Here is a 16,010-nt window from a genome sequence, read left to right as displayed (position 1 = left end):
ATTTAAGAAGCTATCACCAGCAAATATTTTGCATTTTGGCTTGAAAACTTTGTCAAATGGTTAATTGATTATTCATTATTATATTTCATTCTAATCATCTTATCATTGCAACCACTGCTGGTGTGATGTCTTCACATTGCTTGTTTTGGCTGAAAAATTAGAAAAAAAAAACTAATTTGCACTGAAACAAAACAAAGAAAATTGGCCCATCCTGGATAAGCTGGCAACCAGCAAATGTTTGCGTTTTCTTGACTTCAACGATTAATTAATTATCAAAATGTTGTTGATTCATTTTCGGTCAGTTAACTAAACGATTCATTGACTAAGGACTAGTTCATTCTTTCTTTTTCCTCCTCTGCTCTTCAAAGCCAATGAGCCATGTAGTTACCTCCACTGTGGGCCAAACACCTGTCAGTTGTGTGTGTGTGTGTGTGTGTGTGTGTGTGTGTGTGTGTGTGTGTGTGTGTCTGTGTGTGTGTGTGTATGTATGTATGTGTGTGTTAATCCTGCTTTGTTTGAGGAGTGAAGCAGGACAGTCCCTCACTAAACATTATCCAAACAGTCTGTATTCAGAGGCTTTCATTCGATTGGTTGATGAGGTGGAGTGAGGCCATGTGTCAGACTGTGTGTGTGTGTGTGTGTGTCTGTGTGTGTCTCAGGTGCAGCTGGCAAAGGGGCTCAGGCTATTTTAGGCACACAGGAAGCATTGGGAGCATGCACAGACACATAAAGGTGGAGATTTCCCTGTGGGGCGCATGCAAAATGTGTTTTGAAGACGAGTGAAAACAGGAAATATTCCTCCAAATGGCTGCAATTTAGGTTAAACTAAAGGGAGTTTATGCAGAATTGGTAATATTAAATCACATGCAGCCACGTGTAACATATTTCCAGTTCTTACAGTTCAAACCCACTGTGTACTCAGTTGACAGTAATGAATAAACAAAGTCATGCCATGTCACAACCCATCACACACTGACCTACTGAACCAACACAGCAGCCAGGGGACAACACCACACCCTCAACTGTCACCTGACGGATGTTTTTTTTTTTTTCGCAGCAAAACCACACAAAGAAACAAACAGATCGCTATGGGGAGGAAGAAGTTCAACATGGACCCAAAAAAGGTCAAAAAACTAAACTGATTATTGGTCAGAATCAATAACATTGTTACTGCTGAATTACACTTTTATGATTTGATTTAGCCTTCTCCGAGCCATCTGTCAGTGTTATTAAAACAGACAGAATAGGTAACTGAAGTGTGAGTGTGCTCTTTTTTCCTTTTTCTTACAGGGGATCCAGTTTCTTTTGGAGAACGATCTTCTTCAGAACACCCCAGAGGACATTGCGCAGTTCCTCTACAAAGGCGAGGGGCTCAACAAAACAGTCATTGGGGACTACTTAGGGGAACGGTGAGCTCTACAATTTTTTCTTTCCATCTTTCTTTTTTCCTCTCCCCAATTCTCTGTCATATCTCCACTGCACGCGCTCAGACGAGGGCATAAAGCCCCAGGAAATTGGTAGTCTGGATTTATGGAGCAGAGCAGCGACGGGAGACCATGCCAGTAAAATAACTGAGCGGACATGTGGTTCTTATCGAAGGGAAATCAATGGGGATAAGCCTGTCAAAACAACAGGGATTTCATTGCGGCCTGGCTCAGCCGGCGCTGTCTGTCGCTGTCTGAAACTGGTGCTGTGACATAGCTGCAGGATTTTTACTTTCCACAAATTCTGATTCTTAAGTGCATTTTCAAAAACAAATCCCATACCAGCACTCTAGTGTCTGTTTCTTTTCAGTTTTCATTTAAAAAATGTGTAAATAGTTAAACATGTGTGACACCCTCCCTCCTTCTTCTCCAGGGATGACTTTAACATCAAGGTCCTCCAGGCGTTTGTGGAGCTTCATGAGTTTGCAGACCTCAACCTCGTACAAGCCTTAAGGTGAGTTAATGGGTCTGAAGGGTCTGTGTTGGTGTGAGAGTATTCCTACAGGTGAAATATGAACAAGGACATCCATTCATAACTGTAGTGGTTTATAATAGTATCAGAGAGAACTGTATGTGTCTATTATGGCATCAGTCATTGCATGAATGTACAGCAATGTGCTCTTGTATATATTATTACATATATTGTAGTATATGAAATCGGCTAACGCAATGCCCAGACAGATGAGGCTACGTTGTACCAAAAGTTGGGCCAGGTTTAACATCTTTGCCGAAGACCCTGTCATTTATTTGATGGAGGCCTCTACATTGGCATCACCACTGCATGAAGGCAATGGTCTGAAATCAATGGTATGATGTCATTTATTCACACAGTGTTAGTCATAACTCTGGCTTATGCTGTATTCACCTCGTATGGGATATATCAATTAAATTTGTGCTTTACCTATATAACACACATATATATAACAGACTTCATAACAGACAGTATGTCAATATGAGGGTTATGGACTGATGTACTTTGCATTTTGGTTTCTTGACTGTGCATAGACTAATACTGGTACAGTTCAAAGACAATCCTCAGGAGGGGAGGACAGTGTGGGGGGGGGCAGTGATCGTATCGACGTTGCCCCACTGTCCACCCCTTGGTGGCGCCACTGATTTCATGATCGGTCGTTATCTTTTTTCTCTCTGCTCCTGTTGTAGGCAGTTTCTGTGGAGCTTCAGACTTCCTGGCGAAGCCCAGAAGATTGATCGTATGATGGAGGCGTTTGCCTCCAGGTACTGCCAATGCAATCCCGGCGTCTTCCAGTCCACAGGTACCACACACACACACACACACACACACACACACACACACACACACACACACACACACACATACACACACTGCACTGATGTATGAGTCAGACTCAGCTAGACAGTCCAGGACAGATACTATGGGCCAGCCAGACCACCTCAGCCCTTAGATCAATGCTTCTGACTGTCTGTCTTCCCCCACTAGACAGCTGGACCTGTTTGGGCTGTATAAATCTAAAATATCCACTTCCAGAGAGTCTTACGAATGTTTATTCTCTTATTCTCAGTCTAAACTTGACCGGACCAACTGTCTGTTTAGTTCTCCCTTTTCCAGCGTAGTTAGCAGCTTGCTCACTAATCGCAGTGTAATCACTATTCGTGTCTCCAGCAGTGATAATGAAATTGATCACCGGTCAATAGTGGTCATTAGCACAGCCTTGGGCCGTCGTAGATCGTCTGCTGCTCCTGTGTTAACCGAGCCAGCGTTGAGGAGGACACAGGTGACAGCTCAGGTCATGAATATTAATGTGGTGCAGTGGTGACACACCCAGACTTAGTTATTGGTCATCTCTCAGGACCGCTGCGCTCAGGGTCATAAATTACGGAGCAGGGGATGTTGACTGGGGCAGTTAGTGTGTGGATGGATGAGATGGAGGATGGTTTGCAGGAGTTATGATGTTGAGTCGCGAGAGCAGTGGATCATGGTGTGTGTGTGTGTTCACTGACTTCACTGCCTCATGGCCTTGAAGGGCGCCATGAGAGTGTGTGACCCAGAATTTTGGGCTCTTTGTTGATTAAATTCTACTTTTTATTAGGCAGAGTCCTAAATTTGGTGGTGAAAAAATCGAGATGGATTGCTGCCTAATTAACCACAAATAATTTGTGCTGTTATCTCAATATCGTTATAATAAATGAAAAATTAAATACCGTCCACTGTGCAGCATTGATACATATATTATCTTTTTACTTTTGTAAATATAAACCAGTGAATGATCTTGATATAGTCTTTGTATTGTGATTTAAACTAGACCAAGTGACAAAAGTTCGGTAGTTTTTGATAATGCCCACGCAAATCAAGCAAGCAAGAAAACGTGTTCTTACAGACACAGTACTGTATTTTACACTGACACTCTAATTACCTCCACAGACACCTGCTATGTCCTATCATTTGCCATCATTATGCTGAACACGAGCCTGCACAATCCCAACGTCAGAGACAAGCCCCCCGTGGAGCGCTTCATCTCCATGAACAGAGGGATCAATGAAGGGGGAGACCTCCCGGAGGAGCTTCTCAGGGTGAGAGCTTTGACTGTATTAGTTTGTTAGGTGTGACAAATGTATCCAATGTAGTGTTGGTAAAACATGTCTTAATACCACTTTGACAATTAAAAGTGTAAAGTACAGCTTTTAATAGATGCTGTTGGATGATTAAGCACAAAAAAAAAATTCACCTATAGGAATTTCTCCATGCAGAGCTGAGTCGTGCCTCACTAATTGAGATATCTGCAGCTCAGCAGAATTCCTCCCCAGATACTGATGCTAATGATCTTTCCTGATCTTCCAAAGAAAAACACATAAAAACCAGCTGATCTACCCACATACTGTAGTCTGACGTCTGTACCAAAGTGCCCTTGGTTTCATTTAAGCAGAAAAAACTCTTTGTCAAAGAGTCTTCCAGCTCCCAGAGTCACTGAGGTATGAATCAATGTCTCCAAAATAGAATCCGTCAATGTCTTGTTTAATGCACCGTTAATCCGAAGGCTGGGTTGAATGTTTCGGGGATGGAGAAAGAGGTGTGCGCGCTCATCTGGAAGTGTTAATGTGAGCTAGTGCTGTTCCATAATGTTCTCTCTTTTTGTTTTCTTTCTCTATGCAGAATCTATACGACAGCATCAAGAGTGAACCCTTTAAGATCCCAGAGGATGATGGGAATGACCTGACGCACACGTTCTTTAACCCAGACAGAGAGGGATGGCTGCTGAAATTAGGTTAGTGTGTGTCTCCGCGCATTCCCCCGCTGAGGGAATGCAGCACATCCCGGATGACTTTACTTGGTTACTCTCCCACTTTTTTCTTGATACAACCGTGGCTTTATTCTCACAGCCAAGTAAGACCTCGAGGACAGAGTCGGGGGTTAATATTGCTCGTGCTCTCTCACTTGACGGTAAGGTATTTAGATCCAGTAAACTGAATTAGACCATCACTGGTAAAAGTTGAAATCATGTTGAGTTAAAATCAGATTTAAAGTTTTAAGTATTAAACTCACACAAAGCAGGATATATGCATACACACTCTTTTTGTCAAGTTCATAAAGCCGTGCATATGTGTTGCTCACAAAATGGATGTTGGCACGCCTTTAATCGGCTCTTTGCGTATCTAAAGGTGCATTTCCATCCAAAAACATTTTTTACGCTTAGCTGAGGTGGAAAAGTTTCAATCTTTCTTCTACTGCAAGGATTTAAAGGACCCCTTGACCAGAGCATTAGTGCCACCTATTCCTTGTCTCGACGTTGAACCAACGCCCAGTTTACAGTAGTTAATGGAATTGTGGATACATTTGTGTTTTCTTCTACCAGGTTTCAGAAGATTTTATAAAAATTAGCACGCATTTGGACTGAAACCTGATTATTGTAAATAAAAAAACTAACATTGATCACACAAAAGTAGTTAATTAAAAGTAAGTGATAAAAATAATCTCATCGTAGAGTAAGAAGATAATTATTAGATCTGTCGCTTACATATATGTATACATTATATTTTGCCGTTGTTGTATTATTTAAAAAACAGATGCAGAATTAAGTTACTCCACTTTTTTTTTAACTTTATGTGTAACCTTTAGGTTGGTTTTGCGAGTGACAGTTATGAGTGTAACAACAAGTGCAGAGAGTGACGTTGGGTGTTTTACTGTTAGTAATGTTAGTGTTGATTAAAGAAGATTTATCGAAGAGGAACTGAAGCTTGGTTATTACCCTCAGCGCTGAGTGACTACCCATCAAGGGTACAAGGTTACATATGTTTAATTTCCACAATCACTAGGTTGGGAAAACCATGTACATGCACGGTCTGAAGTGTGCATAAGGCAGAATCAGTGTGAAAAATGGAACTGGCATGTTGTTTGTGCTTGTGCATTGTTTACACATCTGGATCCAGACTTGTGAAAATCATCTTAATGTAGTTTGGGAGGGAACACACACTGTAATAATTTGCCCTGCGTGAGTTTGTGTGTGTGTGTGCCAGCTATGTATGCTTTCCCAGTGAGGTAATACAGTTTTTTGGTGTTTTTTGTGCTCTGTTTTACCATTTCTTCCTGTTTGTTGCACATGTTTTTGATTTGCTCTCTCGCTCTGCAGCTCACACTACATTAAAGACGTTAAGATTTATTATTGGACATAAAACTGTTTAAGAGCCTGGATATTGTTTGTCAAAGGTTAAAGGGCAATCTCACTACAGGTGATCAGGTTTATTACTATGTTTACACACACACACACACACACACACACACACACACACACACACACACACACACACACACACACACATACACACCTGGCTCTGACCTGCACATTCCTCTAACTCTGGGTAACGTCTCTGTCGTCTCATCAAACCAGTGAGTATGAATGCAAATAGCCCCATTGTGGCTCACAGACCTAACATGATTACATTCTAGTACGGTTCCTCCCTGGAGCCATTTCCCCGCACCAGTTCTCACTATATGATATTTCTAATTTAACTCTCTAAAAATAAACCCTGGAGGATGTGAAGGAATAAATGCCTTTTTTAGCAAATCTCTCCCTACGCTGAGCGGAAATTTGGCCACGCTAATTCAATAGCCAGAGTCTATTGAAATGTAAGGAAACCCAGGGCTTTTGTAATTATGTGTGGCTCATATAGGCTCATGTGAGGCGCCACGAAGCAGGAAATGCTGCAGTGAAAAGTGTTGTGACCATGAGGGATGCTTAGTATTGAGAGGAACTAATCAGGAATGTTAGGTCAAAGCACACACACTGGAAGTCATCAGAAAGTGCTCATGTGCACGTGTTTTGATTCATGTTTTGTGAAAGTGTGTGTAAAGGCTTGTATTTGAATGTGCCTGACAGCCCTTATACACACACACACACACACACACACACACACGTACACACCGTACATGTGTCTCCCATCAGGAGAGCTTCCTCACTGTCCCTGCTTTATATCTCTAAAGCGAGTGGTGTTTTCCTCCAACACGCAGCTCTGCAGTCACTGCCAGAGGCTGAATCTTGCTTTAAACCAACGTGTCGTACGTTTGCGCTCGCTCTCTCTCTTTGCTTTTTTTTGGGATGTAGTTTGCACAAGTTAACACGTGAGGTGGTGAACTTGCTCTGGGGTTTGGTGTGTGTGTGTGTGTGTGTGTGTGTGTGTGTGTGTGTCAGTGTGTTTTTGTGCTTAAATGTCTCTGTCTACATGTGTGTTCCTTCAGGGGTGCTTTCCGTGCCACATTAGGTACATATCAAGTGCTGTTTGCTTTCCTTTTTCTTGTTGCCTTGAAACATGAAAAGGAAGAGTCAGTTATGATTTATCTTTTGCATGAGTCATCTTTTAACTAATCTAGGAGAGACAATGGTGGTTGATTGTGATCATATACTCGATTTGCTTCAGTTTTCTTCAAACTGGCTTGTCTGTATATTTCAGAAAGTCAAAGTGAACTTTGAACTTTTAATCGCAGGTTTACATTTGAACCTCCAACCACAATGGAAGCAGTACAGCAGCATTAAACTGAAACACTGTGTTTAAAACAACATGTGAGAGACGTGCAGCTTTTTCCTTCCTTTTTTAAAATCAGATCAACAATATAGAAGTTTTCATGTTTTATTTTCCTTGTTTTTATTTCTTTAGCATAAATGTCATGATTATTTACTTTATGTTAGGTACTTTGTGTTGCATCTTATGTATGAATCATGCAATATATGTGAAGTTATTATTACTATTATGTGAGTTTTTGGAAAATAGATTTAAAAAAGTTAAAATAAAAGAAACATTAGCTCTAAAGATAAATTGGCATACACTCGACATGAAATTTTGATGCTTTCTTGGCCAGTTCACCTCTGAAAAAGAGATTTTACCTCAACTGGTTTTTACCTGGTTAAATAAAGGGTAAATAAAGATGATAATGGGACATAAATGTGAGAATCTACTTTTAACACAAAACACAAACCTACAGCCAGCCTGTCTTAGATGGTACAACTATACAATGACTTTTCAATGGCGTGTACTGCATAGTAATTATCTTAAGAATCGATCTGTGTGTCTAATTGTCACATGTCATGATCATGTGGTTGATGACCAGCAGCTTTTCTTCTTACATAGGAAATTGAATTACAGCAGTGAACTAATAAGCAAACATGATGAATCAGAGATGTAAAATGCATTGTTTGGTCTTTTTTTAATTGCCCACTTTATGATTTACAAGAGTCATTTCTCTGAGTCGGTAGATTTTCATACAATGATACTTTATAATTAACATAATATTTAAAGCAAAGTGTTTGGATGTGGACCAGCTTTATGAATGAGTGTCACATCCCTGCTCTTTTTCCTGATGGGAGACAGCCAGTCTGTCACTACGGCCTTTGTGACACTTCCTGTCTCCTCTTCCTCTTCCTGTCAGGGGGCCGAGTGAAAACCTGGAAGAGAAGGTGGTTCATCCTGACGGACAACTGCCTCTACTACTTTGAATACACAACAGTGAGTGTCGTTTTAAGATGATGTTTTGATCATTTAAGTGCCTCTTTGTGTCTGTCTGCCACAAATAGGTCTCTGTCATAATTTGTTACTTTAAAATACCCTTAAAGGTCCAGTGTGTAGGATTCAGTGGCATCTAGCGGTGCAGTTGTAGGTTGCAACTCCCTTGTTTCACACACAAAGGAGAAAGTACAGTGGCCACAAAATGCGCAAAACCTGCGAACCCCCCTGTTTAGAGCCAGTGTTTACATTTCAACATGGCGTCTGTAGATAAAACTCTCACTCACTCACTTAACGCTCATTCACAACAATTCTTATTTTCTGGTGATTATACACTAATAAAAAACATACATATAAATATTATATTCAATTTCTTTCAACAGATATTTAATAAATCTGGTCTGGTTTTATAAGTCTAGTCTCCAAATCCAGTGCGGGTGGAGTGGATCTGGGATTATAACACATAACACATTTCGGAGTGTGAGGGTGAAATAACAAAATTAGGAGTAGGAGTAGACAACATCCTGTTGTTTTATGTACTTTTTTATTTGCACTTTCCAGAGACAATACACTGCTAAACACTGCTTGAATAAACATTATTTAAACTTAATTTTAAAGCAGACTGTGACATTCTTTAATGAAGAAATAAGTCACATATTATCTTACAAATTAAAGATGAATTAATAAGTAATAAAACGCTCAATTCAGTACACTCATTCAAACTTTAAAATTTCTCTAGCTACGCTGTGCTAATGTTAGTGTTTGATTTTATGACTTGTGCTACAGCTGAATGCTGCAGATAAATATTTCATATTCAGGTCACATAATGATCTTTAAAGCTGAATCTTGGGAAATGTAATGTTTAATTTCCACTTGTGGCTACTGTGGCTGCTGTTTAGAAAATGCTTTAATGGTCATTGGTTGTCATCAATTATTCCCCAGCACATTGGCACATGTGTTACCATGAAAAAGGCTTGATTTCGTTTAGCAGTAAAGAGTGTTCATTCGTCTGTATATGTTTCTGTCCACATGTGATTGTGTTTGTGTATCCGTGTCACTTTGTTTGTATGTGCATCATTGAAGATTTTCATCAGTGCCTCTGTGTCCCTGCAAGCTGCTACATCAGCACTGTCCTCTGTCTACCCTGGTATTATCCTTCAGGACACTATCATTATGTCCCGTCCTCTGGTCTGACTGCTCCACACATTATCTGCTCTGTTAAAGAGCAGCAAGGACGGGGGGGGGGCAAGGTTTATGTCCATGCTAGCAAAACACATCACAGAGCATTTTATCCACTCTTCACTTCTTCACGTACAACTCCTTTAATCTCCTCTTTCCTTTCTCTTTCCGTGCATCCCCTTCTCATCCTAGTCTTATATGATTCTTAAATGCACCGCTTTCTTAGTCTTTCTTTTTCTTGCCATTTTTCCTCCCTTTGCTACTTTTCTGATCTATATTGGTTCTTGTTTGCTTCGCTTGGTTGTTTTTCTCCCTCATCTCATGTTTCCCCTTCTCATCCCTTTCTCCTTTAGGACAAGGAGCCTCGTGGGATCATCCCACTGGAGAATCTCAGCATCAGGGAGGTGGAGGAGCCCAGGAAACCTGTAAGTGTTGCCTCATCATTAGAGACCTCACCCTTTAGATCATACATCAACTATAGTTTCTCCTCTGCTGCAGTGTTTTTTTGGATGTTAAAATCAAATTATCTTACAGTAGCACATTATTGATGTTCTGCTCTTTGTCCGTTCACCAGAACTGTTTTGAGCTCTACAACCCCAATCACAAGGGTCAGGTGATCAAAGCCTGCAAGACGGAGGCAGATGGGCGTGTTGTTGAGGGCAACCACGTGGTGTACAGGATATCAGCGCCCACGCCGGAAGAGAAAGAGGAGTGGATTAAATCCATCAAGTAAGACTCCTCACAGAGACAATCTAAGCATTAGTTTTTTTTTCAATTTTAGCTGAGAGGGGTTTTTTTCACCTGAAGTTTCCACATGTTGCCTTGCAACCTCACTATGTCATGACAAGTTACTGCACTTGGCGACAACATTTATTTTCTAACATTAGTCAGACTTCAGTGTCTATCAACTCTGGCAAAGTGACGAACTGGACCGACTTCTGACACAATGTTATAACTTTACATGACCGGATGACTGCGTACGTTCAGTTAGGTGCAGTCTGAAACTTAAACCAGTAAATCATACACACTGGTCCTTTAATGGTCAGACATGAGAGCGTTATCAATCCTCTCATCCAACTCTCAGCAAAAAAGTGAATGAAAACGATGGTCCAACTACTCCTTTCATAAAGGTCCTTAAAGTGTTAGTGGGTGGTTGACTTCATGAGCTGTTATACTAAATATATAATACAGACATAAACCTAAATTTTCTACATAATTGATGTAGAAAATGTAGATTTTAACACCTTGACTGGTACCAAAATCTATAAGAACAGACTATAAGAACAATGTGGAAGAGACTATACCGATGCAGATTTTAAAAACACTCTTACCGAGTATATCATTACAGTGTTAATATAAATAGAAAAACAGACAGCAAAAGTGTGGTTTCTTTCTGTCAGATACCATACATAGCTCTCAGTAATGATAACCTTTCTGTCAATGACCTAAATGTTGCTCTGTAATCGCCTGCATAGGAGATGGTGCAATGTCAAAGAGAGTTGGCTCAGCAGAACAGAACACTTGTGTACTGTAATACAGTGCAATCCCCCTCCTCCTCCTCCTCCTCCTCCTCCTCCTCCTCCTCCTCCTGCCCCTCTCTCCATACTCTCAAAGTGTATTCACTGGGGAAATGATGGAGGATTAGTCACTGCTTATAGCACCCCAGGGGTGAGCCAGCAAACCCAGCAAACCTATCCAGGAGAGCCAGCTCCAAACTGGGCTGACGCATCTGCAGCTACAGGGGCTAACGAGCCACAGCTTGCGCTTAACCAGAGGGGTCCAAGAGGACTCGGGGTCTGGGGAGATAAAAAGGCGTTTTATGGAAATGATGATTTTCTTCCTCTTCTGAAGTAGAGATGATCACAGAGGAAACGCTCTATCTTGAGTCACAAACACACAGACCCAGATGATGGTGCCCCAACTGGGTCAATGAAGAATGTAGGCTGTTGTTTCTTATTGGTGAAAGTGTGTGTATTTGTATGTTAAATTTCCCATTCCATTAAATATATCAGGTTTTTACATATTTTTAAGGACAGAAATGGAAGAAATGTCATATTAGCCATGGCAGCCTTGTTCGGATTTGATCACTGTACAATGGAGTTTTTGTTTCATGAAATTGGGTTGTGCAAGATGACAATGAGCAGTATGAAAGAGTGGGATAGTCATCATAGACACACTTATTCTTCAGCGCGTGGCGTTGTAAAGGGAATCAGAGATATCCGCAGTGGGGGGTTGAGCCTCTTCTTGCTTTGTGCTGGTGCTAACAGGATTTAGCAGCCGTGAAACCGGGCTCCTCAGTAGAGCCCAAATGGCTTCCTGACTCACTCGCTCTCATTGTACACTGCTTTGCCATCGCTCTAAAAAAGGGGAGCGGGAGAACGCGAGGAGTCTATAATCTTGAGCACCATTGTTTGCCCTCCTTCAGACCTATAAACCTGCAGAACTGCGGGAGGGAGAGTGTGTGATTGTGTGTTTTACTACGAGCTTGGCAGAGTTCTGGAGGAGGTTCCAGAAAACCAGTGTACCAACTTAGGAAAGGGGGGGGGGTCCTCTTCAGAAACCATGGAAACCAAACTAGGTCACTGCACAAACTTTGTTCTTTTTTTTGATCTAGTTAAGGCAGGGGTTTGTATAAATGTGCCTACATTTCCATATCAAAGATGCTCGAGACCCTCCTCTCATGTGGCCTTATTATTTATTTCATTGCTGTCCTTTGATTGGCTTCTTCTCCAGGGCCAGCATTAGCAGAGATCCCTTCTACGACATGCTGGCCACCAGGAAGAGACGCATCGCCAACAAGAAGTGAAGAGGGACAATCTTCTCGACCTCCACCGCCTCCATCTTTCTCCCCTTCAATTCGTGAACACATAAACCACCCACTGCAAAGCTGCTTCACTACATAAATGACTTCGTCCCTGAAGACAAACCTCAGTTTCTTCCCTGGACTGTTTACAAGTCATGTGCACTTGCTGGGGAGACATCACACACTACTGAGGAGACAGCAGAGCTGCAGGAAACTCAGATATATGGACTTGCATGGAGCAGCACATGAGCAACCAACCAGCCAGTTTGTTTCTCCTCCATCTCATACACACCCCCTACCTCCCCCTCTCATGGTCATACCATGTTTCTAGGTCTCCCTAAAGCACAACTGCCATGTTTCAGGTGCACATGCATGCATGTGGGTTATTATAGACCAATATGTTTGTGTGTGTGTGTGTGTGTGTGTGTGTGTGTGTGTGTGTGTGTGTGTGTGTGTGTGTGTGTATGCAGCAGTGTGCATGCTATCAATGCACACAGCATCTACAGTATGGGTGCATAAGTCATACAAGCGTTCCCTCCACTGTGCTTTATGAAAAAGTTGTAATTCAAAATCAGTGTTCAGATGCATGGTCATCTATACAGGGCACACAATGTGTGGGTGAATAAGAGGCGTTTGGAGGAAGGAGGGTGGGAAGAGGAGACAGATGGACACATTATGCGAGGTGGTGGGCAGACCAGCGCAGTGTAACCTCACCTGGACCATGTCGTCATCTCACTCTGGTGCTGGATTCTTCTCTACAGGTGCCATGGCTGAAGCCCTGCTCAGAGTAGCCTCAGAAAACAGCGCTGGCTTACATTTAGGTTCCTAACAAAGCATTACAGTCTTGAGTCAGCTGGGCTGATTTCATCTATTAGTGCGGAGCAGAGAATTTTGAAATGTGCATACTTTTTTATTTTAGTTGAGTAGAAAATGAGCTTTTGCAGAAGCTTGAGATTAAACTTGCTATTTGGATTTAGAGTTGTAATCCTTAAGATTTCAGTCCTGGTTGATTTGGTGACACCTGTGTTTAATGGTGGTAACAGCGGGTGTGGTTTAATGCTACAGCAAACCCTCCTTGAGCAGCCACTTTATCAGAAATGCAACAGGAGAGCAGCTGGCGTATCTGTTTACAGCGTAGGCAAACAAACTCACATTGTTTTAATAAAGAAGTGAGTCAAAAAATTATTGCAAACGTTATCGGATTTCAAGCTGCATGGCACAAGTAGTTACAGCAGTGCACAGTGTAGTTGGTTACCTTGCTGACGAGTAGGACAAAAAAAAGCCAAAAATTTCCCTCTGGTTTTGTACACATATATTATTGATGAATGATGTCAGTTAGCACTAACTTTAGTGACAAATAAAATGCATTTCAATTGATTTCTTCACAGTAAAAGCCACCCCATGTTTTGCCTGTTGAACACTTTTAATGTGAAATGATTGCATTAGCAGTAACTTAATACTCCTCTGATACAACTGAGACTGAACAATAAACAATGAGGCTGATGTCCATGAGATATAATTAAGTACAGTGAAGCGGGATTACATGCATGCATTGTTTCCTTCCTAGCCAGCAGGAGAATGGCGGACTCCGCCATTACCAATCAAAACTAATATTAAAAGAGGTATTTACAGAGTTTAAATACATTAATTAGCAATTGCAGATAAAACGCTGACCATAAATAGTATCAAAACAGGATTTAATTATATTCAAATCTTAAGGATTTCCACTTTAAAAAAGCTCTTTCCCTTGAGAAAGTCTTTTCAGTCTTGGTAGGTTTTATTTATGGCTGTGCAATGGCCCAATATAGGGTACCAGTCTGATTAAGCTTTTGTTTTCTTGTCTATGACCTATGTCAGTGAAGGTCGTTGTATTGTTGTGATCCTGTTTGCATTTGGTTTGTAATCCTAAAGATCCTTGCTTGCTTTTTGTGTTCCTCTTTAAAATTATATAAATATAACCGACTATCATTTTGTATTTATTTTCATTTGTGAAATGGTTTAATACTACCTGTAAATGTTAAACAATGTATGCTTAAGTTATGTATGTATATATAATGTATAGGTTTCTGGTCTCTTTGTTGTAGTATGCACACTCTGTGTAACTTGTTTGAGCCTACAGGCAGACGTTTGCATCAGCTGAAGTTTGGGGTCTTCTTTACAAAAGCCTTAAACATAATCATAAGAAAACACATGGTGATGATGATGATGGTGGTGATGATGATGATATTGGTCAATAACTATGATGATGCTGTTAAAAAGCCATGATTAATGAGTGCGAGAGATGGTTGTATTTTACGATGATAAAGATTATAGTGAAAATGATGTTTGATGTTAATGACAATGATTATAGTGAAGTAATATCAGTGATGATGATGATGATACTATCATTGATGATGATGTCAAAAACTGTAAACACCAGTAGTTTTCTATGTGATTGTAAAATAAAATTAAAGCCTTGTGGTCAGGGCAGAATATTATCTTCTACCGCCCTGTGTGGGCTTATAGTTACATTAACTTTTATATTCTCTGTAAAAGCTATTGGTCACGTTGTACATTATGTGTATCTATATAAAGTATACATAAAGCTTACAGCAGATGTATGTTGTATTTATTATTGATGCTCGTCTTGACCTACATATTTGCATAGGTAATGAGCTATCATTAATTAATTATACAGATATCTCTCATGAAGTGCCGTGACAAGCTCTCTGAATGTAAATCATGTCGTCCTGTATCATGCAGAGCAATGGTGTTTAATTCAATCTGGTCAGATAAATTAACAGGAAGAAGAACAGGATAGGTAAAAGGAAAACATGTTGAGACCCTGAGAGACATCTGAGTGGGAGAGAAAATGTAGCACAGGATGAGTGGGGAGAGAGCGCCCTCTAATGGTATTCTACTAAAGTAATAATAATATAAGAAGACGATGATTGCAAGCAACATTAATTTAAAGATCCCCTCCACACATGTATTCACACATACATAGAAATAGTCTGCATAGTCTGCTTGGAACAGTAATGTGTATTTTTTCCACACAAAAAAAGTACAATTTCCTCATTAACATTCTTAAAAGACATAAACTCCTTCTACCTCATTAAACAGTCAACAATCTATGAATATGTTTATTTCATTGCTATAGTTTTCCTGCTGGACACAAGATGTCTCCTTCTCTCAGTGTATGTGCACTAGAGGCTTCAAATGTCTATATGGTAGTTGCATACTGGACCAGGGTGAGGTCCTAAACTACTTGTGATGCCACAAATCATGCTCATAGGTCCCGCCTCATAAAATCTGATGTTCATTGAGCACAGAGAAACTTTCCACTTTTAGCAGATGAACGTGAAAACATCCTTCTAGTGTCAAACTCTGCACAGACATCATTCTGCACAGTGAAGCTCAAACATCCAACTGTAGGAACAAGAATAAAAACATATTTTTGGGGGACTTTAGGGGGACTTTAATGACTTTGAAGGATTATTGTAAGGGCTAGAGTGTGTGGTCAAACCTAGTAAAGGCAGCCTGGTAGAATTACAGTTTTTCTCAATTACTTCAGGACATTTTCAGAAAAACATTTC

The 16,010-nt window shown here is 40.6% G+C and overlaps 1 protein-coding gene across 2 annotated transcripts in view; it reads left to right on the top strand.

The window, feature by feature from the left end:
• The window catches only part of cyth3b (cytohesin 3b), a 38,168-nt gene extending 23,144 nt beyond the window's left edge, over positions 1 to 15,024 (top strand). For both annotated transcript variants that reach the window (XM_051388863.1, XM_051388862.1), the window contains exons 4-13: positions 1,058 to 1,124; positions 1,291 to 1,409; positions 1,858 to 1,938; positions 2,646 to 2,758; positions 3,886 to 4,034; positions 4,615 to 4,726; positions 8,380 to 8,456; positions 9,986 to 10,057; positions 10,207 to 10,361; positions 12,366 to 15,024. In XM_051388863.1, coding sequence (XP_051244823.1) covers positions 1,058 to 1,124; positions 1,291 to 1,409; positions 1,858 to 1,938; positions 2,646 to 2,758; positions 3,886 to 4,034; positions 4,615 to 4,726; positions 8,380 to 8,456; positions 9,986 to 10,057; positions 10,207 to 10,361; positions 12,366 to 12,438 — 1,018 coding nt within the window. In that variant the 3' untranslated portion in view covers positions 12,439 to 15,024. The remainder of the gene's footprint in view (positions 1 to 1,057; positions 1,125 to 1,290; positions 1,410 to 1,857; positions 1,939 to 2,645; positions 2,759 to 3,885; positions 4,035 to 4,614; positions 4,727 to 8,379; positions 8,457 to 9,985; positions 10,058 to 10,206; positions 10,362 to 12,365) is intronic.
• The last annotated feature ends 986 nt before the right edge of the window (positions 15,025 to 16,010 follow it).

The sequence above is a fragment of the Dicentrarchus labrax genome, unplaced genomic scaffold (genome assembly GCF_905237075.1).
Source record: "Dicentrarchus labrax unplaced genomic scaffold, dlabrax2021, whole genome shotgun sequence".
NCBI classification, from domain to species: Eukaryota; Metazoa; Chordata; class Actinopteri; family Moronidae; genus Dicentrarchus; species Dicentrarchus labrax.
This window is presented reverse-complemented; position numbering and strand designations above follow the sequence as displayed.